This window comes from Doryrhamphus excisus, chromosome 8 (genome assembly GCF_030265055.1).
Source record: "Doryrhamphus excisus isolate RoL2022-K1 chromosome 8, RoL_Dexc_1.0, whole genome shotgun sequence".
In the NCBI taxonomy this organism is placed as follows: domain Eukaryota; kingdom Metazoa; phylum Chordata; class Actinopteri; order Syngnathiformes; family Syngnathidae; genus Doryrhamphus; species Doryrhamphus excisus.
This window is the reverse complement of record NC_080473.1, coordinates 2073154-2099276: the sequence shown is the minus strand read 5'-3', so window position 1 is coordinate 2099276 and position 26123 is coordinate 2073154. Positions and strand designations below refer to the sequence as shown.

Genomic DNA, 26123 nt, shown 5'->3' with positions numbered 1-26123 from the left:
AGTCAATAAGAGTATTGGCATGATGAGATTGTCGCTATGTATAAAAGTGTATGAAACATGCATCAATCATACGTTTATACGTGATTATATCAAGTGATAGTTTTACTTCTTCTCACAGAGTCTCTTAAGTGCGCCAATTGTTAGACTTCTTGCCATTGGCTCATTCAGCTGCCAAACAAACGACGTGTTTTGTAGTTCAACCACAGACGTAAAAACTGTCAATGGGACGGTTTACGGCATGTCGCGAATGCGTGAAGCGCACGTGCAAGAGCTCGCAGCAAGCTAGCTAAGATGCTATGTAAACAATTAGCCACTCACCGGTAAAAAAAAAATAAATAATAAACTTCAGGCGTTTTATGATGTGACACTATCATCAATTCGATCGATAACCTGATCTTCAGACAGTTTGTAAGTATGTTACAACTTAATGCGATAATTATATACTGTATTATAGTTGCCTTTAGTGCTTGGTTTTCAAAGAGTAATATGGTCATAATACTACACAGACAAAACATTGTTCATGCTTAGTAAATAACAATCAGTATTTTGTCTCTTAGACCCAACAAGTCGTTCCATTACCTTATTGGTCTCTCCCTTCTTCCCTGGTTACATTTCTGTGTCTTCCGTTGTCTACAAAATGTACAATGAATTACTCTTTGAACAACTGTCTTCTTCATATCATTCATTCCACATGTGTAGCAAATATGTCACATGAGTAACAGGGTTATGACGTCAGCCGAATCGTTAGCATCCGGTGGTGTGCACCAAGGGCCAGCAGAACAGACTTTGCTTCAGAAGCACTTCAATTCTAGTATTTGTTCCGTGAAATTGTAATAATTTATTCCCTCTTCATTTAGTAGCGCGTCAACTAGTGGCACTGCTTCCACTGTGTGTTTGTTTCATTTTGAGTCCAATCAGATTTGAACTTCTATGTGTTGCCATGTCGGTGTAATCTTCCTATGGCCTTCTGAATTCGTTGTGCTGGCTCATGTCACATGCCTATTAGCAATGGGACCGTTTTTTCACCTCACAAGGCCAGCTAGCTGGCCCATAGTCATGCTAGCATTATTAAGGCCTATTTTCTAATTAGGGAATTGCTTCAGAGTGCAAAGATGGCTGACAAAGAGGAGGAGCCATCTACCCAAATTATTGGTGTAAGTTACTCTGACTCCGCCCCCCTGCTGTGGAGGATGGAGGATCTGCGGGCGGCTAGGTCTCATGGCTTGGTGGGTGCACTGCTGGGGTCCCTGCCGCGGACCCCCCGACAGAACGTCCGTCTGGGTCGGCCGTTGTTGTTACTGCCAGAGGAGGAACGCCTGCTAGTGGAGCACAACGCGGCCGCCATCTTGCCACCTGAACCACCGGTGAGCTTGTGTCCATGCCGCTGTCATCAAGCTGAAAGCGGGAAAGGGTCGGCATGTTTGATATACCTTTGTCGTTGGTAGGAAGCAGAAGAGGCGGTACTTCGTCAGCAGGTGGCGCGGTTTGAGGAGAACCTGCTTTGCAGTTTTGAGGAGCAGCAGGTCCTTGCTCTTCGAGACAGGAAGGCAGCCCTAATCAGAGCCATGAGGTCATCACATGCAGGTGAGCGAGCCATTGTCATGATGAACAATGTGTATTATCATCTAATGGTTTCGCTCCATTTAGAGTCCGCATCGGGGAGTGAAGATGAGGACCTATGTGGGCGCCTGGAAGCGCTGGAGCGCGGCTTCACCTTCCCTCGTTCGGCGTTGGCGGTCCAGCTGAGCACGGCGAGAGCAGGACTCTCTCACTGCCCTGAGGACCGCGCCCTCCTGTCAGCAGGCTTGACCACTGGCCAAAACCCACAGTGCAACACCCGATACCAGGTGTTCCGAGACCTGAGGGGGCGGGGCTTCTACCTCACTTCAGCCGGGAAATTTGGCGGAGATTTCCTCGTCTATCCTGGTGAGTTTGTGTCCTTCTCTGAGTCACCCTCCTTTACGTTTCCTTTCACTTCCTCTTGACGACCCCGCCCACGTTTTTAATCTCGGTAACAGGAACCTTGTCGTTCATCCCAGGTGATCCTCTTCGCTTCCACGCCCACTTCATCGCCGTGTGCCTGTCTGCGGACGAGAGCATGGCGCTGCTGGATATTCTTGCCGTGGCTCGTCTTGGCTCCAACGTCAAGAAGACCGTCCTCTTGTGCTCGCCGCAAAGCAGTGGAGGCGTGACGTACTCGTCCCTGCAGTGGAGCGGGATGGTCTGAATGTCTCCTTCCACGTCCTTCAAGTAAGGCCTTTAGTGCTTGGTTTTCTTTGTTTTTTTTTTACAAAAGTACAGTAGGTGACATGTCCAATTCTATACAGCCAACCAAAGATGAATAGTCACTTGTGCATATATTTTTATTCTAACAATCTTCACATGTTTTGGATATGTACAGCATACAGTACATAAAATGTGAGTAATGGATGCACCCATAAAAAGCCCTATTTTTCACCTTATACGTAACATGTTAAAAAACATATTTGACATTAAGTTTTACTAAGAAACAATTACAGGCATACACCATACAGTAAACATTCGGCTGCACAACATCACGTCTTCTCAACTCATCAAATGTTGAGTGCATTGACTTTATAGCTGCCGGATTTATAGCTGCAGCATTTTTTTTCTCCCCACCCCTGCAGATAGCGCCACCAGACCTTGAAAAATGAATTATTTACAATTTTAGACCAGTGAAAAGAGATCTATGAATATGAGATCATCTTCTGTCCATGGTTTCCTGGCTTTGTCATGGCTAACATGCTATGTGACTTGTCTTGAGGTCCGTGAAGGTATCGCTTTAAGATGGGAGTATTCATACTTTAAATCGGGGGTACCCAAACACACCGAGGGCCGTGTACTGAAACATCAAGAAATACGGGGACCATTTCCAACTGATGTAAATGCTAACAAGTTTAATATATTTTAGCCTCTACCTAAAGCTTTGTGTTGTAGGTATTCTTAATATGAGCTTTCCCCCCTTACAAACACTTTTTTGTAAATTTATTTGTATTATTATATGTATTTTTTTTCACTCTTCTTCACTCTTGTCCGAATATATATACTTTTACCCAACCTAATTGCACATTTATTCTTTGTTTTGTTTTTTTCTCACAATATTCCGACTTTGCAACATTATTTTTGTCTTGAATGATTCAACTTTGTTTCTCAGATCATTTTTTCCCTCATGATATTGCATTATTCTTAAGAATATGACTTCATTGGTAACACTTTACAATAAGGTGTACATAATTGCAGTAGTTAATGAGGAACAAACCTACAGTACCTAATCCTAAATAACTGCTACTCATCACTTCCTCGTTGAATGTCCCTGAATGGCCCTTAATCATTAGTTCCTCAGTAACTACTGTATTTCTGTGTACCTTACTGTAAAGCAAGACCACTTTCACTCACTTTCACTTTCAGACACTCTTAACCCTTTATAGGGCAAGTAACCATATATGGTCACTTAAAAAACAGGGTTTCCCCCATGTCTCAGCAAGGCAACAGAGTCATGTGACTTTCTCATGCCAATCAGCCAAGATCAGACAATGTCACCGGAAGTGACATCATGGGCTGTGATCAATCAGGAGTGAGCCAGAGAGTATCAAACTTCCTTCTTCATTCAGAAGTTGAAAATTGCAATTTTCTGACGCTTGGGGCCCGACGCTCTCGGCCCAAACATAAAAACTAACCATGATAAGTTGATCACAGTCACTCTAACTACAGGACCTCTGTTGATGTCACCTTGTGCAGTTTGACCTGTCCCTTTTCCATACCCTAAATGGGCAAGGAACTGTATATGGTAACTTCTTTGATCTTGATTTGCACCCAAAACCTGAAACCTTTTTAAAAAGTAAAAAGAGAAAAAAATGTCTTCTTATAGCCCCCGATAAAACTCAAGGATTGAATTTTTAAATTTCTAAGTATTTCAGTGAGTGCCCTATAAAGGGTTAACACTTATTCTCTTATTAGTATAACTTTTATTATTTTGATGTTATTCTTCTACCCCCGGGCCACACTTTGGACACCCCTGTTTTTAGTCATCAGTATTCTTTCTCGCCTGTGATGCTAACTAGTTAGCTGTGAAATTGGACTCCCAGTGTTACCCACAGGACTGTAATCTAGTATTTGTGAAAGTGGTGGGCGGAGTATGACATAATGATGTAATCGTCGACTTTGTATTGTGAGTACGGAAAAACCTGAAAAGCAAAAGAAATATGTTTAGAAGTCCAATTTTTTTTGTATTTTTGAAATGTCACACTCAAGACAGAGCTGCCTGTGAGTGCTTTTTAGATTGGGAGGAGCCAAAGTCTCTTCACTAGCTCTGTTGCTATTATCTAGAAAGGCAAAACCATTCAGTTGGCAACACTGATCCCTCCTGCTCCATCCTCTTCTTCTCTGGCAAACCAGGTTCCTTACGTGTTGATGAGCAAGGGCGAGCTGGCGGAGCCACATGTATTTGTGGCAATTTCAGAAAAATGTTGACATCACCAAATTGTGATATTGTGCGGTCAGTCAGTACATGAGATCTGCCGCTCCCCCACTCAGGTCCAAGTCTTTGGTCCCCTGGAAGGGAAACTGCATCCCGGCCAGTCGGATCAGCGCCACGTTGACTCCTTGGAGGAGGAAGACCAGGAGGAAGAGCCAGAAGGAAATGTCATAACGCTCACGGTACGTCTGGAAGACGAATGCCACTTCCTTAAAGTTGGCAATGCGCTCTGACAGACCATGGACTTTCACCTCAGACACGAACAGGATCAGAACCAGGACGCTGCACAGGCCTGCGGAACACCAGAACATCATAACATGGAAGTGACAGACATGTCTTCTTTTTGAAGGCGTGCTGCCCCCTAGTGGTGCGACACTTAGTATATGCAGGCATTATGAGACTCTCACAGCAGATGGACGTCCACAAGTAAAGTCCCAGAGGACCGTGCAGCGTCTCGTAAGGTCGGCCAAAGGCATTGAAGAAGAAGAAACCGCTTGCCACGGACGAGAAGACGATCAGTGCCGCGCAGAAAAAGATGATCGTCACGTGAAGACCTGCCGGGACGGCGTCCAACAGCTCTGAAAAGACTGACACACAAAGCAACTTTTTTTCACAACGTTATGCACAGTGATGAATCCAGGATGAAGGTTACTTTGAACAAATGTTCACAAAGAACTGAATAATTAATAAAGATTTAGGGAAGTAAAAGTCGCCCTTTGTCTTTCATCGGTAAATATCTGTGTGTTATAAAAACATGAAAAGCACAACAAATATGTGTATAAATGCAAATTCATTTTCTCCGGTCGCTTCTTTTTGTTGATTATGTCACAAACAAGACCTGTAAAGAGGGGGAGGGGCCCACAGCAGCACCCGCTGCTCGTTGAGAAGAGCACACTGCTTTTATGTCAGGGTCTCTGTTCGAAAGCTTTTACTGTTGTCCATCAAACATTGCCCCCTCTCACTTATCACAGTTTTAAAAAATTAATTAGTAAATGTACGCTAGTGCCTGGATGACTAAGGTGTTTTGTTCATTGGAAAAAAAACATATATATAAGCTAAATATAAGCTAATGTTACATATTCTCGGTCTAAGTTAAGCATTTTCCAGCATAATTAAGTATAATATAAGGTAATGCAATATGTTGATGAATGACAGCCTTTTATTTTTTTTTTCATCTCTCAACAGGCACTATAATAATAATAACAATAGTCATCATCATAATAACAGGAGCTACTCTTATGGCCCCACCCAAGCTAAAACTCAACTCGGAATCCCCGACTTCCCTTCCTGCCCACCCATCCGGAAGACATTTCTTGAGTCTTATTTATGTCTGAAATGGCTTATTCTTCTCTGAGTATAACTATTTAAGGCGACTATAGGGGTGCTAGAGTGCTGTAATCGTGATTTTGAAAACAAACATGTTTCCGATGCTCAGAAATATTGTTTTTATTTGAAGAATAAATGCACCAATGCTTTCAGGTTTGGGGCTAATTAACTGCCATGATGTCATTGTTCTATTAACACTTTGTACGGCGGTCCGTAAACGCACCACCGTGAGAGGAAAAAGTGAAACCCACTGATGCAGCCTAATAGAACACCTTATGCCTCATTACACAGATACTACATACCAGCAGATATACAGTACGCCTATTACACACAAGCGTTCAGCTTGACGTAAACACGCCTGAAAATGATCATATGCTCCAAATCCTCACTGACTAACCATCATTTGTGTGAAGACAAAGCGGCTTTGTCAGTTGCCATGTAATCAGGCAGAAGACTTGGTCCGTGATGGGGCGCTGCTCTATATAGTCCGAGGACCAGCAAACACCAACCAAACATGGACCTTAACGGTTAAAAAAAAAATGGGTGTTGAATGTTGAGTGGGTGGAGCTTGTGAGTAATTGAACACTGTTCAATTCATTATTCATGGGGTGAAACTTTAGTAATGTTCGTTATGATTACTAACAATAACGTCAATCTTGTTAATTATTGTTATGGCAGAACGACTTCGCATTAATATCGCTCACCTGAGAAACGGGAAATTCTCCCTCCCAGGCCGCATGTCTTCACTCTCTCCCCGTGGAAGAGTCCGTACGCGAGGCGGCCCACGAACTTGTCCAGCTCGGCTCCGGTGGCGTTGACTAGTTCTGCCCCGGTTCTGCACAGCACGGTCCCGTCGATCCAAAGCGGGAGGCCTGTGGCCACGGCGGCCGCCAGGGCGCAGCAGAGGCCGAGCGCGCCTCCGCAGGTCAGCAGGAACCGCTTGTGTCGTTTCGCCATGGCGGACCTCCCTCCAAAACTATCAGTCAGGACCGGACGGTCTCCAAGACAACGACTGTGGGCGTGGGCTGCGTGACGTCGCTGCGAGGATCGCTTGGCACCGCCCAGCAGAGGTTGAACTTAAACATTCCAGCACGTGCCTGGTACCTGGTACCAGATACATCAGACCAGAAGAGTCGCGAGCTGACATGGAGTCCATCATGAGGTGTTCTAGAATGATCATGTCTTTTATGTCAGCTAGCACTGTACCTGAGGTCAAAATTTCAGCAAGGTGTGCTTGTGTGCAGGTGTGTTTGTTTGTGCGCCTCCTTGGCGCTGATGGATGCTCAGCCGCAGTCTCCGACCCAAACCTTTGGCAGCTTTCATTCGCCAAACTTCCCGGCACCGTATCCTTCCGAGACGCAACGTCGCTGGAACATTAGTGTCTCTGACGGTTTTCGAGTGCGACTCTACTTCAGCCATTTTGACCTGGAGCCCTCGTACCTGTGTGAGTACGACTATGTGAAGGTGAGGCCACACCTTTCCACTACATACAGTCAAACTGCCACCAGGTGGTCTTAATGCGTGCATATAGGTGGAGGCAGAGGGGGAGATGCTGGCGCTTTTCTGTGGTCGGGAGGACACGGACACGGAGGCGGTGCCAGGTCAAAAGGTCATCACCTCCCCCGGGAATACCATCAGCATCATTTTCTCCTCTGACTTCTCCAACGAGGAAAACTTCTCAGGATTCAGTGCTCACTACAGCGCTGTGGGTGCGTTACTGACGTGTCTTGCTGACTCTGCGATTTGTTGTCTTGTTGACTATTTTGTCTTGTTGACTTAATGACTCGTCTTGTCTACTTAACATTAATGACTTGTCTTATCTTGATGACTCGTCATTTTGTCAATTTGTTGTTTCATTGAGGGCGGCACGGCGGTCTAGTGGTTAGCGCGCAGACCTCACAGCTAGGAGACCAGGGTTCAATTCCACCCTCTCTGTGTGGAGTTTGCATGTTCTCCCCGTGCATGCGTGGGTTTTCTCCGGGTACTCCGGTTTCCTCCCACATTCCAAAAACATGCTAGGTTAATTGGCGACTCTAAATTGTCCAATTGTTAGTGTGAATGGTTTGTCTATATGTGCCCTGTGATTGGCTGGCCACCAGTCCAGGGTGTACCCCGCCTCTCGCCCGAAGACAGCTGGGATAGGCTCCAGCACCCCCGCGACCCTCGTGAGGAAAAAGCGGTAGAAAATGAATGAATGTTGTTTCATTGACTAGTTTTGTGGGCCGCATGGTGATCGAGTGGTTACCGCGCAGGCCTCACAGCTAGGAGACCCAAGTTCAATTCCACCATCGGTCATCTCTGTATGGAGTTTGCATGTTCTTTGCAAAAACATGCTAAGTTAATTGGTGACTCCAAATTGTCCATAGGTATGAATGTGAGTGTGAATGGTTGTTTGTCTATATGTGCCCTGTGATTGGCTGGCGACCAGTCCAGGGTGTACGCCGCCTCTCGCCCGAAGACAGCTGGGATAGGCTCCAGCACCCCTGCGACCCTCATGAGGATAAGTGGTAGAAAATGAATGAATGACTAGTTTTGTGTTGTTGAGTTGATGACTTGTCTTGTCTTATTGTATTGTTTTGTTACATTGTTAACTTAATGATGTCTTGTCTTGATGACTTGTCATCTTGTCAATTTGTTGTCTCATTGACTAGTTTTGTCTTGTTGACTTAATGCCTTGTCTTCTTGTATGGTTTTGTCGCCTTGTTAACTTAATGTCATCTTGTCAATGTATCTTGTTGACGTGTTTTGTTACCTTCATGACTTGTCGTCTTGACTTGTCAGACGTGGATGAGTGTGTGGACGGCGTGGATGAAGACATGCAGTGTGACCACCTGTGTCACAACTACCTGGGGGGGTTCTACTGCTCGTGTCGCCATGGTTACCAGCTGCACTCAGACAAGCGCACATGTACAAGTAAGAAAGTTTGCATACAAAGCAAAAGTTATGTTGCTTCAACTGTGACTTTCTGGAATGTTGAAACGTGCTGAGAACTTTAAAACCCTGAAGACCCTCAGGCCTCAAGCAGCCTTGTGTGTGTGTGTTCTGATAATGGTTGCTGATTGGTGTAAATATTTACAAGTACTGCACACACAGTTTGATTAATGAAGTGTGAGACTGACCACTGACATCTGTAATGTGTGTGCGTGTGTGTGTGCACAGTCGAGTGCGGTGGCCACGTGTTTCGGGAACGTTCCGGAGTAGTGAGCAGTATGGACTTCCCTGCTCCGTATCCAAAGAGTTCCGAGTGTTTGTACCTCATCGAGGTGTCAGCGGGCCTCAAGCTCCGCCTCCACTTTGAGGACACCTTTGATGTGGAGGACCATCCTGAGGTTGTGTGTCCGTATGACTACATCAAGGTAGGACACATGTGCACACGTGCACTGTGCACACGGAACAAAGTGACTACGGATGTGTGGTTCCAGATCCGAGCGGGCTCTAAAGACTTGGGTCCATTTTGCGGCCGTCAGTCGCCCGGTGTCATCGAGACCGACAGTAACGTGGCCGCCATATTGTTTCACAGCGACAACTCCGGGGAGAACCTCGGTTGGAGGCTGACGTACACGTCTGTAGGTTAGTGACGCGGCCTACGCACGCCTCGTGATCGGATTCGGTGAGCTGGTTTCCTCACGTGTTTTTTTTTTTCGTAGAGACAGGAAGCCACTGTCCGGTTCCAGGGGGGCCTCCAAACATCATACTGAGCCCGGTCCAGTCAGAGTACTCCTTCAGAGACCACGTGGTGATCACATGTGCTCCTGGGTTCAAACTGGTCCAGGTGACAAAGCGCCATCATCCTGTTGCCATGGCAACCTCACATTATTTACTTCAATGCTACACAACATTAGTGTTAGCATGTGACTGCTTCTGGTGCAGGATGGCCAGCATGTGGATCAGCACCACATGGAGTGTCAGGCTGACAGGAAGTGGAACAGCACTCTTCCTGATTGTCAAAGTAAGAGTTGCTCTCGCTCACTTCCTGAAACTTTAAAAGGCGGAGCTGTTGGCGACTCATGTTGGGTTGCTCTGTCACAGTGGTGGACTGTGGCGACCCCGCCGCAGTGGACCAAGCTGATGTAGTGTTTGGTAGCCATGACAACCGCACGCTGTTTGGAGCCACCGTCCGCTACTTGTGCAGGGATGACGCCTTCCAGATCCAACCTAACGACAGTAACGCTCCAATCAATAGTCTTCTCATCGGTAACTTCATTTGAAGTCACGCCTCTTTCCTGCGTGTCAGGTCAGTACCACTGCGGGCCAAGCGGGCTTTGGGTCCACCCTGATTTGGGGGCACAGCTTCCCTCCTGTGTGCCAGGTGAGCGTCGTCATCATGGTGTAATGATCGTGACCACGTGCTGAACGCACGTTGAACCGCTGTTTGATCTCCTATCAGCGTGTGGCCGTCCCGCCAGGCTCTTCCCCTCGCAGGTGAAGCGTATCGTGGGGGGGCGCACCGCCGAGCCCGGCCTCTTCCCCTGGCAGGTTCTGCTGAGCGTGGAAGATCTGTCCCGCGTTCCGGAGGATCGTTGGTTCGGTTCCGGTGCCCTGCTGTCTGACAGGTGGGTCCTGACGGCGGCCCACGTGCTGCGGTCCCGGCGGCGGGATGCCCACGTGGTCCCCGTGGCCCCCGAATACATCAAGGTAAGCCATAAGGTTGCACCTCCAACATTCCAAGATGGCGGCATGAGGTGATGTAAGCATCTTGTCAGGTCTTCGTCGGACTCGTGGACGTGAGAGACAAACTCACAGCTGCCGCTCACTCGGCGGAAGAGGTCATCCTCCATCCGCAGTTCCGGCCTAGCAACTACAACAATGACATCGCCATGGTGAGGCTGAGCGCCCGGGTGCAACTTAACGCCGTCATACGGCCCATCTGCCTGCCCCCCCCACAGCGCCAGGTGGGTCTAGCACAGGAAGTGCTTGTCTGCATCACGTTATAACTCAGTCATCATTGACAATTACGTCCCACAGGACGACGCCCCAACGCCCCTGCCCAACTCTGTGGGTGTCGTTGCTGGTTGGGGAATCTCCGACCCTTCCTCTGACATCTTAACCCCGGACCCGGGAACGACCTCTGACCTCCTGCAGTACGTGAAGCTGCCGGTAGTGTCTGAAGACGAGTGTCGCGCCAGCTACACCTCACGCTCAGGCGGATACAACATCAGCGACAACATGTTCTGTGCCGGCTTCTATGAGGGGGGGCGGGACACTTGCCTTGGGGACAGCGGGGGTGCCTTCGTCATGGAGGAGCCGCTCAGCCATAGGTGGGTAGTGTTCGGGCTGGTGTCTTGGGGTGGCCCCGAGGTGTGCGGCAGTCGGAGGGTGTACGGCGTCTACACACGCGTGGTTAAATACGTGGAGTGGATCCAGAACCGCACAGACAGCGCCTCCTGGTGGAGGCACTGAGGAGGTGTACGTATCAAATACACTTCTTCACACATGCTTTATTGTCTGTCCTCATTCATTATCATCATCACAAAAACAAAAGCGTCTTCAGCTCTGCGTGGCGTTCAAGTCCACTCTGCTCATGGTGGCTCTGATCCAGGTCAGGAAGTTCCCCAAGCGGGTGTAGACGCCATATTTGCCGTTGGCGGCGCACTCCTCACCCCAGCTGATGATGCCGGTCAGAAACCACGTCCCCCTGTAGTTGACCACAAAGGGACCACCGCTGTCGCCGCTGCAGGCGTCACTGATGGCCTTCAGGTATCCTGCACAGAACATGTTGTCTGTGATCACCTGCAGGGGGCACGCAACATGGATCCTCTTCACCTTTTTGAAACACTCTTCTGCTTTTGCTCACCAGCAAACTGACAACACTCTGCTAACGTCATGCTTGCATGATGCTAACGCTCTGCTATCACCTGCTCACTAGACAGGCTGCAGGAGTGGTGGCTGACCACCGGGAGCGCCACCTTCCTGAGGAACCGTGAAGACCTGCCCAGATACTTTGTGGTTCCCCACCCCGTCACCACACCCCGATTGTCCTCCTGAACACACACACACATCCCCATACTGTTTTTTTTAGGTTCAAAGTTGAGTCCAAATGAGTCCATTTGACGTCCTCAGACCTGGAGAAGGTATGTAGACAAGTGGGGGTCGGGCAGGCATGCAGGGATGGCGGTGGGTCCTCTTACGATGGCCCGATCCAGGTATAGCAGAGCGATGTCGCTGTCCAGCGTGAACGAGTGGAAGTGAGGATGAATCAGCACCTGCTGGACCTTAATCATCTGCTCACCTGGATCGCGACGCTGCTTGTCATAGTCACCTGCACGCACAACAAACATGTGGCAGATGTGCACCATGTAAATAACGTTTCTGCTTTGTTTGTTGTCGTAACACGAACGGCTAACATGTAGCCAATAAAGCTAGCCTTTGGCTAATGTTTTCAAAAATAAAGCTACCCGCTAACATGCAGCAAAAGTAGCCAAAATAAAGCTAACTTGTGGCAAAGTTGCTAAATCAAAGCTAACCTGTGGCTAACATAGCCAAAGTAAAGCTAACTAATAAATCTAACCTGTGGCTGACATAGCCGGCTAACACGCAGACAAAATAAAATGCGTGCTAATCTCTGACTAGCACGCATTCCGCACTACTAATGGACTCTGATGCTAAAATTAGCAGGCTAACGTTGTGAGGAGACAGGTGAGAGTGTCATGTGACCTATGGTAATATGGTGCGCCCTCTGCTGGAAGCAGTGAGCAGCAGACAGCACCCAGCGGTCCGACACCAGCGTTCCTCCACAGAAGCCGTAACCATCGGCCCTTCGGATCAGTACCTGAACACATCACAAGGATCTGGTCACGTGCCGTCCAAATGTAAAACCTATTTCATTCCAAATGTTTCCACACCTGCCAAGGACTCCCTCCAGGCTTCTCTAAGGCTCCTCCCACGATGCGAGGACTCAGGTCCTCAGTCATCCCGCTCGCCCCGCCCACTTCCTGCAGCTGAGACGCGTTTACTGCCATCTCCTCTGCGTCGTGCGTCCAATTCAACCAGCTGTGGGTGTTGTTGTCATCCCACGTGACGTTCGTACCCACTGTGACGTTGACCAGATCGGAGCGATCCAAAAGGGCGCGACCCCACTGCAGCATCACCTGCTGGTGCCCGCAGGGAAACGGAACTGAAATAACACACACATCAGCGTGTGTGTATGTACCACAGGAAGTGGTTTAGTAGAAGGTACCTGTCTTAGAGCACCTGCGGCCATCTGAGTCCAGTTGGAAGCCGTCAGCGCAGCCACACTGAACACCAGCGCCCCCAGGCAGGTCTGTGCAGTACTGCAGGCAGCCTCCATTTCTATAGCGACACAGCAACACCTCTATACACACACACACACACACAAACACAAACACTGACGTTAGCGGAAGGAGGCCTGCAGCTGATGACAGCAGCTGCCGTGGTTACCCAAGTGGCAGGTCTCTCCGTGGAAGCGAGGAGGACACAGACACAGGAAGTGCCCTCGCTCCATAGTGCACATGCCGCCATTGAGACAAGGGTTTGTCCTACACGGATTCAGGTCTAGGACAGGACACAGACAGAGGACATCTGTCATGCAACCATTTCAATTTCAGCAGGTGGTCTTTCACTCACTTGTGTATCGGAACCAGAACTCCAGCTGTGGGACCAGATACAAGTCCAGAGGTCAGACAGACCATGTGACTGTCATCATTATTGCGAGGAGGACATGGCCTCCATCGCTATGTTGCTATAGCAGCACATTACATCCCATCCCACCGTCTTCTCTTGAGACTGGAAGATCTCAGCCGCTTCCTCCTGTGAGCAGTTTTCCTCGTAGCATTCCCTCTCCAGGTCTCCAGGAAAGAGCTCCTCCAGCAAGTTGGAGTTGCCTCGTCGCCTCCTGGTGGACGGGTGCAAGATCTGCCCTGCTGTGCTGCGCTGCAGGAACACTGTCAGAATGGCAACAAGTGTTAGCTTTAACGGGTGGCCTGCTGGCGCGCCCGCCCCGGGCCTCACCTGTGCTCTCTGCTAAGGCAGAGCTGAGGATCAGCGTGGTTACCACGGCGATGGACGGCAGCATGTCTACGGAAAACGTGTAGAAAGGAGACTCGACTTCAACTGATAAGTCCGTTGTAGCAAAGAGTTCACTTTAAAAACTGGGCCTACTATCACTTCGTCCTGTATCGGAGTTTAGTTTGACGCTTTTAGGCAGCGACCCCTTCTCCAGGCTGAGCTTTGCAAGCCAGCGTGAATAAATGTCCTACCTGATACTTCAACAATGATGATTGACGTTTGTTAGGAGTTAAAATGGAGGACCCGTTGATGGTTAACCACAGTTCAAACACTGTTACGACATCACGGTGTTCATCAATAACAGTCTCTCAGTTCACCCATGTTGCAGCAAGCCATGAATGAAATTAAAAATAAATAAATATCATTAATAGTATTCCAGTCAATTTGATGAACAATGGAGCTTAACTACAGATGACTAAAAGCACACAATAAAAAAAGGAAAGACAGAATTAAGGTCCCAAAAAGTTGGAAAAACCGTGATTATGTTCTTATTTTTGTGTTATTATTTATCATTAGTATCAACACTTTATGTTGTTCCTTTTTGCTGATTTAGTTCCAATTTTGGTTTCATTTTCTTCCAAAGCGTGCTGCGGACCTATGAAAAACGAGCCGCAGGCTGCAAATGGCCCCCAGGCTGCATTTTGGACATTTCCTGGACTAAATGATAGAACAGTATCCGCAAGAAAAGACAAAACCTCCCTTCCACACATACAGATATGTATTTGTCGATATTTGATTGAGACCAGGCTGCAAGGCGGACGAGTGGTTAGCACGCAGGCCTCACACCTAGGAAACCGGAGTTCAAGTCCACCGTGGGTTTTTTCCGAGGACTCCGGTTTCCTCCCACATTCCAAAGACATGCTAGGTTAATTGGCGACTCCAAATTATCTGTCTTTATTATTATTAGACAAATTATTTGTCTATATGTGCCCTGTGATCGGCTGGCCACCAGTCCAGAGTGTACCCAGCCTCTCGCCCGAAGACAGGTGGGATAGGCTCCAGCACCCCCGCGACCCTCGTGAGGACAAGTGTACAAAATGAATGAATGATTGAGACCAATAATTATCTGTGCATTCGGTGTTTGAATGTTGAATTCTTAAAATAAACAAATACAGTAGTTTTATTTTTTATTTACTACAATTCAGCATTCTAAGTGATTAAGTATTTGTTCATCATTTCGTCTCAATCTATTGACAGATCGTGGAAAGGGCGGGCTCTTGTCCCCGCATTTCATTGGCCGTTCAGGCAATTGGTGGCTTGTCATTGGTTAGTTGTGTAAGGAGGGATTGGCGTATGTTTGGCACTGTAGGCGTGGCTCCATTTGAACACGCGTCCCGCCATCCATGCTGCATTAATTCAGTGTCCGATTTCCGTTTTCTTACAAGGTCTCAGCTGTGAGGCAGCCCCGCCCTGATAACTCACTTTATGGCCTAGTGACTTCCCAAAAGTCAGTGTGAAGGCTCTGTCATGGCAGAGCGCGCGGACTCCGGTGCGCTCTACGCGGCAAAGAGGAAGCAAGCGGCCCGGAGGAAGAGCCGACAGGGTCGGCACAGGACCACCGGAAACCGGGTGGGTTAGCGCGATGCTAACACTGCTAGCTGCTATCCTTGTTACCGTTAGCAGTTGAAGCAGCTAGCCTCAGACTAACACAACTATTCAAATGTGTACATAATTTAGCTCCGTTGATGCTTTTCTGGGTAACTATTTAAGTACACTTCGAAAACTTTTGAGGTCGGAGTTGTAAAGTAGCTGAAATAACTAAACACCATGTCCTGATTTCTGACGTCACGACCCCTGTTTGACTCACATGACCGCCCTGAACGCCATCATTTTAGGAACGCCATCATCATACTACTAATTTGAGACGCTTGTGACTAGCCTATCTAACTGCATATTTATCTGTCTGCCTGCTTATCTGTTTGACTGCAGGAGGTCCACATTAACAAGTCACTCAAGCTGTACACAACACACGAATTGCATATAAAATACAGCAATAAAAAGATGACATACAAAATTAAACCCAAGTAATAAAGTGAAATGTGAGTTATCACTGTCCTTTATTAAGGAGCAGATACTTTCACATGTTCAGTTCAAGGATACCATTTTTATTCTTGATGATGGTGGTGTGCTGCCCTTTGTGAGCATTTTTGCATTGTCAGGTTTTACTCACAAGTTGGTGGCTTTCCTTTTTGTAATGCACTGCAATTGGGGAAGTCTGCTTAACTAGTTTGGAGCAAGTTTTCTATTTACAAACCAAACTGCTTGGGTCGAAACAACATTTTTAGGTAATTTATGTACCAATAATGTTTTTTTCCCAGGTGCGCCTTGAGAAAGTTCTTGGGATCAGCACAGTCAGCAGCAGTGGCTTGACCTCTGACCCAAACTCTGGGCTGGTTGCCTATCCCGCAGGGTAAGCTCTGTTCGCTAACAACGACTTGTCCTTGTCGGAAGACCAGTCTTAATGACAACTCTCTGTGCGTCAGGTGTGTGGTCGTGTTGCTCCACCCGCAGACCAACAAACAAAGTCACATTATCAACACGTCCAGGTTTGTCATTGCTTACTGTTTGTCTTGGATGTGCGACTGATCAATATTTTGCAATAATCAGCTGGAAGACGTTTTGTTTCAGAAAGCCTTTCAGTGCGCTGGCGTTTTCTCACGATGGCAAACATCTGGTCACTGGCGAGGTACCACCATGATGCTAACAGCAACATGATGCTAACAGCATCACCTCTGTTGGTGTGTTGATGTGTTTCAGAGCGGTCACATGCCCTGCGTGCGTGTGTGGGAGGTCGGCGGAGGTCAAGTTGCTGAAGTTCAGAATCATAAATATGGAGTTTCCTGTGTGGCCTTTTCCACCAGCAGCTGTTACATCGTCTCCGTGGGATACCAGCATGACATGAATGTGTGTGTGTGGGACTGGCGGGTAAGTACACATACGTATATGTCATCACTTTTTATTGATCACTGATTGTAGTTGTGTGTGTGTCCTTGTGCAGAAGGGGTCAATCATTGCCTCTAATAAAGTGTCCAGCAGAGTGTCGGCCATCTCTTTCTCCCAGGATAACAGCTACTTTGTCACCGCTGGCCACAGACATGTCAAATTTTGGTACTTGAACGCCTCCAAGGAGCAGCAGGTAACGTCAGCCAACTGTATCTCATGCACGATCTGATCAATCACAGCCCCCCCCCCCCCCCCCCCCCCGTCTTGTGGCGGATGTTATTTGCTTTGTAGGTCAACAGCACAGTTCCCCTTATTGGTCGGTCAGGGTTGCTGGGCGACCATAACAAGTGTGTCTTCAGTGGAGTGGCGTGTGGGCGTGGCCGCATGGCATCCAACACCTATTGCATCACCAGCTCTGCCTTGCTTTGTCATTTCAATGCCAGCCGGCAGCTTGAAGCCTGGGTTGACCTCGAGGTAAGGGGGATTCGCTCACTGTGTTGTGCGCTGCGTAGCGTATAGGTGCTGCTTTGCGCTCCACTCATCAGTGATGTGGGTGTTGACAGACGACGTCGGCAAGCTGCCTGGTGCTGACCGAGGACTTGATTTTCTGTGGTTGTTCCGGTGGTATAATCCGAGCGTTCTCATCTTCAAACCTCCACTACATCACTACCCTCCCTCGACCTCACCGCCAGGGGGTGGAGCTTATGCAGCCCAGGTATTGGTATAGTGGTGTCATGTCGCCGACCATGGTGATAACAGTGACTTGACTTTGTGGTTCCATCCTGTGGCAGCCCTTCAAGTTCCAAACCTGCAGCCCACTATCCTGACACCGTGGCTCTGACGTATGACGCCACGTCCGGACACCTGAGCTGCGTGTACAGTGACCACAGCGTTTATGTTTGGGATGTTGCAGACGTGAGGAACGTGAAGAAACTGTACTCCGCTCTGTATCACAGCAGCTGTGTTTGGGACCTCCAGGTAGGACTTGACTTTTCTCAACAGTCGCTCACGCTTATGTTCTCATCTGTTTTGCGGTCTACCGTGTTTTTAATATTAGTGAAGTACATCCTTGGGGCGGTGACAACCACTTTTGTAGACATAAATATTGAGACCCAAAGGAGGCACATCGATTGTAAAGGTTAATTGGTTCTAGACCCGCCAGTAGCCATGGTTACATGAGTTTTTTTGGCTGTCCGAATGGAATCTTTCTGAATTACTTTTCCAAAAACAATGGTTTACATGGAAGGTAAGATTCCAGTCTCTGGTCTACATGCACCGCTATAATCAAACAGAATGGTCAATGGGGCATGCACAGTAAAACGTAAACATTAACATCACATAATTTATCAAAGATGGAGGATGAGAGTTTGTTGTTGGGACAGTTTCTACGAAACACAAGTCAATGTGCAAGCAATCTTTTTGTAGCGATGGTGTGACATGAAACCGTCTCGTCCTCAGGTGTATCCACAGCTGCCAGATCCCTCTCTGGCTTGTCTGCCTCCTTCGTCCTTCCTCACCTGCTCATCCGACAACACCATCAGGCTGTGGCATGCTGACTCCGCCCCCCGACACAACAACCTCTACAGCAAAGTAATGCACACGTTTTAGTTTTTTTTGTTGGGATGTTAGCGACGCTTTTTTTGTTCCTTCAGGACCTGCTGAGGATTTTACATGTGGGGGGCGGCGCGCAGCACCTCCAGGGGGATGGGGACAAGTCGGAGGCAGCAGGTGCTGATGGAAAGCCTGGGATCAGAGTCCTAGGGATCAGTCCCGATGGACGACACCTGGCGACTGGAGACCGCGGTGGAAACCTACGGTGAGGTCATGTGATGTGTCCCTGGCTCTGTAAGCAAACGGACTAAAAAGGACAGGAGGTTCTCACAAACTGCTCTCAATTCAGGATCTTTGATTTGGAGTTTCTGGATGAGCTGGTCAAGATTGAGGCGCACGACTCTGAGGTCTTGTCTCTGGAGTTCTCTCCCACTTCCGCAGGTCCAATGTCACCAAATACAGACCTTTCTTTGTAGCGGTGACGTGCTCATCTGAACATTTGTGTGTCAGGTGTGAAGCTGCTCGCGACCGCCAGCAGAGACCGACTCATTCACGTCTTTGACGTGGAGAAGGACTACAGTCTGGTACAGACGCTCAACGATCACTCCGCCTCCATCATCGCCCTCAAGTTTGCAGGTAACTTTCTCTGACACACGCTTGAAGGAACAAGAATACATGGAGACTTTTCACTGCGGCCATGTTCTTAGGTGAAAGTCCAGAGGTGCGGATGGTGAGCTGTGGAGCCGATAAGAGCATCTACTTCCAGACAGCTGAGCGGGTCTGACTTCATTGCCACTATGACCCCCGGTGGTCCCGTATGACAAGGGTTTGTAGAATGGTCATCAGTGTACGTATGTGTATATTTGTGTTCAGATGGCAGAGGAGGACGTCTCCTTCTGCAGGGCACATCACGTGGTGGAAAAGGTAGCACTGCACGACATGGACTTGGACTCTTCAAGGACACACGTCGCTATTGCCTGTCAGGACAGAAATGTCCGGTGAGGTCAAACTACTGTTGCACTGGCTGCATCCTTGCGCCTTCCTTAAAGAAACAGGGGTGTCCAAAGTGCAGAGTTTTTCTTTTCTGGCCCTCAGCATTTTCTAACAATAATAAAAAAAAATATGGTTGGGTGATATGGACCTTATATATCACAATATTTGTAGGATGTATCCCGATATGATGATATAAAACCATATAAAATTAAATTCGGCTGAGTCTTGTATAAAAAGCAACAAAGCTTAACCCATATAATTAAATATACTTGTCTCAAATTGTAAAGCACATTTATTGGTACTAAACTGGCTAACCTTTCTAACAGGATGTCAGCCTCTGCACACATTGCTACTAAGGCTTCAACAAACTGTTAATGCCTGTGCTTGCCATGAAATTCCAATTGCATATGGAAGATATTTTTGACACTCCTTGTTTTCTCCATAATGTACCTGACCTGCATGAATTTCTCATACTCGCCATTCGGTCTGAGTTGTGAATACGCTTTGTAATCTTCACTGCTTTTTGCATTTCGCTGGCTTCAGCTTAGAGGTCAGGTCGGTACAGTACAGATATATGAAGTTTCCCCCAATAGGATTTCAATTTGAGATGGCACAAAAACATTTGTCTCCGCTGTGAACCCGACAGTGACTTTAAAACTGAGGTACATATCCAACCACGAAAATGTGTTGCAGCGGTTAGAAGTTGTGTGGGGTCCTGTAGAACGCCTCTAAAACGAGAGAAGGGAGTTTTAACGTTGTATTTTCTTTCAGCCACTGGGGGCAGCAAAATGCCACAATGTTAACACATCAGGGACATTGTTAATGTTCGTATGTGAAGATATAAGGTACTGGCACCTGTAAGAGGTTGAATTGAATTAATGTGTGTGTGTGTGTGTGTGTTCAGGGTGTACAACGTGGAGACAGGAAAGCTAAAGAAATGTCTGAAAGGATCAACGAGTGACGAAGGAGCTTTGCTGAAGGTGAAAGTTTCACCGTGGCAATTTGAGCCAAGATTTCATGGCATCAGCTGATCACGCTTGCTTAACTGATTGGCTGACATTCTCCTGCTGCAGCTCCACTTGGATCCATCAGGCTCATTCCTCGCCACCAGCTCCTCTGACAAAAACATCTCCATCTTGGACTACAAGTCAGGAGAGTGCGTTGCCACCTTGTTTGGACATTCAGGTGAGTAAATCCAACTCACCTTTAGGACGAGATTGAAGGGGAGATCTGTTTGATTAATGTGCAGTGTTTTCCACAGCACTGCAATCTATTTGTGGAGGTATATGATTGGCCATGACACACGTACATTTAATTTTGGGAAACACAAAGTGAATAAGAAAAATAAAAAGCAAAACAAATGTTTAGAAATTCACACTGTTTTTCTGTCGCTTCATTTTATGTGTGTTTTTCTGTCACAAACACGAGAGAACCGCTTCTTAGTCTTAAATTGTGGCCGGGTGGCCCACAATAGGACCCACTGCTTGTTAAGAGTTATATGTGCCGTTATGTTAGTCTGAAATTGTCCAATAAGTACACTGTCCAGGGAAAAAAAAACAGCAATAACCGCTAAGTCTGTTAGCTTATTAATTATCTAATGTATTTTATTTTTTCTGGTCTACTACACTGGGTAATACAAATGTAAAGATGACTATAGGGATGTTACTGCATGTCTTGAGTGCTCTAATAATGTTAAAAACCATACTTAGAAGATTATAAACAGCCATAATTATGAAATTATTCCACTTATTAATATTGAATCCTACCTCTCTGTAATTCACACTGGTCGTTACACTGGTCGTTATAGAATAACAGCCGTTATTGTAACGGAATATTTGGGAAACGCATGTTTTGTCTTTGCCGTGCCCGCGTGGTCACTGTTATGTTTCGTCCTCAGAGGTTGTGACGTGTATGAAATTCAGTCAAGACTGCAGACACCTCATCACCGTGGCCAGGGACAGGTAATCCGCGCTCCGCCGTGTCCATGGTAACCTGAACCTTCCATGCGGTCTTACCGATATGACGTTTGTGCGTGTAGTTGCGTGTTTGTGTGGCGGCTAGACTCCCACATGACCAGCACCATGAGAAGCAGACGGGCCCCGTTGGCGACAAAGGCCCCCAGCAGCATCAGGTGATGAGCGTCATGAGGATGAGTGGCGTGTCATGCTGCCTCGGTCGGCTGCTGTCTGACAGAGATTTGTTACAGGAGGGAAACCTTCATCACTACACCGTCCTGCTTGCTAGCTCACGTAGAGGAGGAGCGGGCAAAGCTCCAGACACCAGCCAGACGCAGCCCCGAAGGTGACGTCACAGATTAGGTTTTATATTATTTACGTTATTGGGGATCGCTGGATTTGTTGGCGTGACTTGTCTTGTCATTCCAGGACCTCCGCCACTGCAATCCAACGGCAAGCTGCCCTTGTGGTTCCGAAAACTGGTCCGTTAGCGATGAGTGGTTCTCGGTGGGGTGAAGTTTGTGCTCAGAGTGTGTTTTGTGGTGTGTGTGTGTGTGTGTGTGTGTGTGACCCATCAGCAAGGTCAGACTGCTGGCTGCCTCCAAGCCCAACCACATCCAGAACATCAAGTGCGGAATCGCTGGCTGGAAGGAATGGACCCTTCGACCATCTGCTTGAACTTCTCTACCAGTCCCAGCAGGAGCCCGCAGGAGGAAGGGGAGGTGGAAGAGGAGGTGGAAGAGGAGGCTGAGGTGAGAGTGAGATGGAGAGATGATCAAACCTTAACGGGTCGTGTGACTGACGGTGATGTGCAGATTGCAGGTGGTGACTGGACCTGCTCCTCGTCCACCACTGACAGGTGAGTGGTGTGACCAGGTGTGGGTGGGGTCAGCCTGTCATGTGATCTTCAGCGACATGCTCTTTACCTTCAGGGATTTTGATGTCCAGCATGTGTCTTCTTTGAGCTTGTCAAAGAGCGGAGAAGAAGGGGTGGAGCCAGGTTGGACCAGTCAGCTGAGCCCGGACTCTGCCTGCTTTGAGGGGTCAGGAGGCAGTTTTGAGCCGCAGCACGACACCGGTCAGTGTCCCGCAATGGTGCAGTGACTCGTGCAGTTATCAGTGTTAGAGATACCTTTGTCTCTCAGCAGACATGGACTCTCTGAGTCAGGCCAGTTCAGGCCCGGATGAGGACGAGGACGAGGACCAAAGTTCTGCTCCAACTGAAGGTATGGACCCGCTCAGTCATCACTGGGGGGGCCTCTGTATCCCGACCTCTGTTACATTTGACCTTTTCAGAAAAGTTTGACACTGATCTGCGCGCCATGAAGCCGGCTGAGGACAGATTCTTTTTGAACCCGCGCCTCAGCATCTCCACACGCTTCCTGTCCCGCTTTCAGCACCGCCTCGGGTACGCATGGACGCTTCAGCCTGATGCAACCTTCTTTGATGTCATCTGCCATTCTTTTAAAGGGGGGTGCCGAGCAAAGCCGCAACCACCGTCACCATTCCGAGCATGATATCAGAGGACGTCGGCAACACAACGGTACAATCACTCTCACAAGTTGGCAAACACAAAAGGTCGAAGCCTGACTGTTGGTTGTGTTTGTTGTCAGGTGAATTCCGAGTCGCTCTGCGCCGCTGCGACGTCTGATCTGACAGCGAAAGAAGGAAACAGCGGTGAGTCATGTTATTAAGACCAAAGAGTTAGATGTTTTGATCCTAGAGTGGATGAAGAGATGTTAGTTTAGTGGAGCTGGAGCTTTGATGATGATGTCCCTGCACCGGAGAGCTTCCTGGTTGAACACCACTGACACAACTTTCTGACATGCAGCTACGTGTGTGTGTGTGTGTGTGTGTGTGTGTACATGTGTGTGATACAACAGTGACATCTAACAGATCCATCATCCGACGGAGACGCTCCTCCTCCATGATCTCCCGTTTGCATCGCCATCAGCCACCACGCAGACGACGCACTGTGGTGGTCTTCCAATGCAGTCAGTGTGGGTGTGGTTGTGGTTGTGTGTGGGTTGGTGTCAGTTGCGAAGTCACACTGGTGTCAGGTGTTTGGGTCATTTCACATGTCGGCCGGCTGTCACATGATTCACCGTTGACCTTAAGGAGTCACGTCAGTCATTTTCTCCTTTTCAGATGCCACCTCCAGGACACTGGACACTGTCCAGCAGGGATTGCCACACCTCGGCTACCTGGGAACCACGGCCAGCTCCAGAGCCAAGGCCAGTCAGGACCCACCCGTCGGTCCGGCCCGAGAGGAGGACAAGGAGCAAGTCTTGACTTGTGACCTCCAGACCATCAGACATGATCCGCATATGGACCAGAGCAGCAGGTATCCGCTAAGATAATTTAGTGTTTTTTTTACTCCTTTTAAACAAGCTTTGTGTCTTCAGCGAGACGTCAGTGTTGTCCCAGACACCTGCTGGAAACCCTCAGCTGATGGCCATACCCTCTGAGGTGGTGATGTCACCACTCAGTAGCATGGACGACACTCTGACCAATCACATCCTCGGTTCCAGCCTGAGTGACATCACCACCAAAGTGTCTTCAGATGAGGAGACACAGGAAGAAGTTGTAGGAGAAGGTGGGAAGGGGGGGGACGCTGCTTGGTGAGTTGGTTCATGTCGTCAGTTGACAATGATTTGAAACGGTTACTTTCAGCACCACGCATGCCGACAGCCGAGTCGTGTTCTGTCGCCTCGGCTCCATCAGAAAGTCCCGCCCCCTCTCAGACAGGTAACTTCCGGTTCGTCCATAGCTGTCACACTTTCAGCACCACCTTGTGACCGACTTTGCCACCTTTTTTGTCTGCAGGCCCTGCATATGGTGTGGAGCGTGTGAGCTTGTCGCAGTGCGAGCAGGTCGCTGATGAGCTGAGACGGACGACGAGACAAGCCATGGACATGTTCAATCACGTAAGTCATTGGCCAAGAACAAAGGTGTCCAAAGTGTAGCTCTGGGGGCCATTTCTGGGGGGGCATTGTTTTTTGTAAGCCTTTGGCATATTATTAAAATACATTTATAACACAAAACTAAGCTATTTTATGCAGATGACATAGAATATAGAGCATCCAGTTCGTCATGGTGAGAAATTGAGCTAACAAGGCTGAATGGCAGATTAGAGTTGTTCACTCGTTCTCTCAGCTTGCTGCGACGACGTGTGGCGGCGAGCAGATGGAGGCCATCTTATGGGAAGCGTTTGAGCTGGTTGAGTCGGAACTCAAGGCGTTGATGCACGCGAGGCAACGGCGCACTCTGTGGCAATCTGGAAGATGATGGAACCGAATGCTGACTTGTTTTTTTTATGTTTAAAGTGTAAAATAAAATTTTCAGATATTTCAAGTTCTTCTAATGGGCCATTATTTCACTGCAACAACAGCAGAGCCTCCCTGAAGGTGTAGCACTTAATCACCTGTGGGATGATGGCATCATTGTGTCAGTAATGAGTCCCAGGCGGCGGAGCTTTTATCATCTGGAGGACGCTCAAAGCATTTTATCAACTTGAGTATCATGAAGGATGTAGCCTTGGTTACACGGCTTTCAACCGCAGCCTGCTCGTTCATTGCAAAGATAACCTCTGTGGCCTTGAACTGGTTTTGGACGTGTGCGGCAGTTTGACACCATTTTATGGTTTGTGGTTCAACGTAAGCTCACTGGGTCGAGCAGTCCATTTCTTCGGGGTTCTGGTGGTTGATGTGATGAAACCGTAGTCTGTGTTCTCTCTCTCCACTCTGCTTCCTACGGTGACATCACAATGCGCTTTGTCGTAGTTCCTGATGACTGTCAATCATCTGACATTTCATGTCACACTTGCCCTGAAGCATAGATGCTTTGACTTCACCTTTGTCTCGAGTAAGCAAGCTTGTCGTCTCTCATCTGAGCCGGCTTCATCAGTTCTTGCTCAAAGACTAGATAGGACAGCTCTTGTCTGAGGGGATGGTGCAGGATGAGGCAACCCCCCCAATCAAGAATAGTCCCACATGTTTTGGATGCAAAACGACAGTCGTTAAGATTCAGTGGTGTGGGCCCTCAGTATTCACTAAGTGCATACTGATGAGGGGGGCTCCACGCAAACAGTTGGGGGGGGTGTTGCCTCTACCTTTTAGAGTATGAATATTTAGGGTATTGACGATATTGCTAGTATTGGATCCAAGTATGTATTCTACTTGGGGGGGGTTGAAGTACATACTTCCATACTCAGATCCAACCCCCCCCCCCCCCCCCCCAAGTAGAATACATACTTGGATCTGATACCGTCCCTAAATATTTATACTCTATCTATATATATATATTAATGTTCATCTATTAATATTTATATTCTACTTGGGGGAGGGGTGAAATACATACTTGGATCCGATACCATCCCTAAATATTTATACTCTATTTATATATATTAATATTTATTTATCTATTAATATTTATATTCTACTTTGGGGGGGTTGAAATACATACTTGGATCCGATACCATCCTTAAATGTTTATATTCTATTTATATATATTAATATTTATTTATCTATTAATATTTATATTCTACTCTGGGGGGGGGGTTGAAATACATACTTGGATCTGATACATCCCTAAATATTTATACTCTATATATATTAATATTTATCTATTAATATTTATATTCTACTTGGGGGGGTTGAAGTACATACTTGGATCCGATACCATTCCAAAATATTTATACTCTCAGGTAGAGGCAACACCCCCCCAAACTGTTTGTGTGGAGTCTCCCTCATCATGTATGTATGTATTCTACTGGGGGGGGGGGTTGAAATACATACTTGGATCTGATACATCCCTAATTATTTATACTCTATTCA

At 47.7% G+C, this 26123-nt stretch overlaps 5 protein-coding genes across 15 annotated transcripts; 3 read left to right on the top strand and 2 right to left on the bottom strand.

Annotated features, from left to right (window-relative positions):
• The first annotated feature begins 203 nt into the window (after positions 1-203).
• Positions 204-5192, top strand: tsen34 (TSEN34 tRNA splicing endonuclease subunit). The gene is made up of 6 exons (XM_058080878.1): positions 204-408; positions 1091-1364; positions 1446-1584; positions 1648-1926; positions 2040-2250; positions 4555-5192. Exons 2-5 carry the CDS (start codon positions 1113-1115, stop codon positions 2225-2227), a joined length of 858 nt encoding a protein of 285 aa, XP_057936861.1. The 5' UTR covers positions 204-408; positions 1091-1112; the 3' UTR covers positions 2228-2250; positions 4555-5192.
• Positions 2267-6818, bottom strand: clrn1 (clarin 1). Its single transcript, XM_058080879.1, has 3 exons — positions 6526-6818; positions 4903-5082; positions 2267-4787 (listed from the first exon to the last, which is right to left on the bottom strand). Exons 1-3 carry the CDS (start codon positions 6776-6778, stop codon positions 4522-4524), a joined length of 699 nt encoding a protein of 232 aa, XP_057936862.1. The 5' UTR covers positions 6779-6818; the 3' UTR covers positions 2267-4521.
• Positions 6819-6880: 62 nt separating this feature from the next.
• masp1 (MBL associated serine protease 1) lies at positions 6881-11221 on the top strand. The gene is made up of 13 exons (XM_058080468.1): positions 6881-6983; positions 7066-7285; positions 7353-7530; positions 8603-8734; positions 8981-9177; positions 9244-9391; positions 9469-9593; positions 9692-9770; positions 9851-9985; positions 10056-10130; positions 10209-10456; positions 10525-10713; positions 10787-11221. The coding sequence occupies exons 1-13, from the start codon at positions 6967-6969 to the stop codon at positions 11219-11221; spliced, it is 2178 nt and encodes a 725-aa protein (XP_057936451.1). The 5' UTR covers positions 6881-6966.
• A 1-nt stretch (position 11222) lies between these two features.
• Positions 11223-14102, bottom strand: LOC131134742 (coagulation factor VII). Of its 10 annotated transcripts, none has more exons than XM_058080316.1 (11): positions 14038-14102; positions 13790-13855; positions 13550-13722; positions 13406-13430; positions 13220-13333; positions 12999-13133; positions 12664-12935; positions 12476-12590; positions 11884-12080; positions 11677-11802; positions 11223-11551 (listed from the first exon to the last, which is right to left on the bottom strand). In XM_058080316.1, the coding sequence occupies exons 2-11, from the start codon at positions 13851-13853 to the stop codon at positions 11309-11311; spliced, it is 1464 nt and encodes a 487-aa protein (XP_057936299.1). In that variant the 5' UTR covers positions 13854-13855; positions 14038-14102; the 3' UTR covers positions 11223-11308. The 10 variants fall into 10 exon arrangements, 7 of the variants coding, with proteins under 7 accessions (XP_057936299.1, XP_057936298.1, XP_057936297.1 ...); XM_058080315.1 differs by having other exon boundaries at positions 13940-14064; XM_058080314.1 differs by having other exon boundaries at positions 13790-14062.
• Positions 14103-15182: 1080 nt separating this feature from the next.
• wdr62 (WD repeat domain 62) lies at positions 15183-24643 on the top strand. 2 transcript variants are annotated; one of them, XM_058080312.1, is made up of 34 exons: positions 15183-15415; positions 16165-16256; positions 16330-16392; positions 16475-16532; positions 16604-16771; positions 16845-16982; positions 17081-17263; positions 17353-17504; positions 17581-17767; positions 18248-18379; positions 18442-18605; positions 18690-18781; positions 18851-18976; positions 19048-19118; positions 19214-19338; positions 20238-20313; positions 20407-20518; positions 21231-21294; positions 21372-21464; positions 21540-21634; positions 21718-21770; positions 21867-22040; positions 22104-22147; positions 22221-22366; positions 22434-22514; positions 22585-22696; positions 22759-22831; positions 22902-22965; positions 23172-23288; positions 23437-23632; positions 23694-23884; positions 23962-24036; positions 24115-24215; positions 24445-24643. In XM_058080312.1, the coding sequence occupies exons 1-34, from the start codon at positions 15314-15316 to the stop codon at positions 24574-24576; spliced, it is 3852 nt and encodes a 1283-aa protein (XP_057936295.1). In that variant the 5' UTR covers positions 15183-15313; the 3' UTR covers positions 24577-24643. The 2 variants fall into 2 exon arrangements, with proteins under 2 accessions (XP_057936295.1, XP_057936296.1); XM_058080313.1 differs by having other exon boundaries at positions 15184-15415; positions 22437-22514; positions 24445-24591.
• The last annotated feature ends 1480 nt before the right edge of the window (positions 24644-26123 follow it).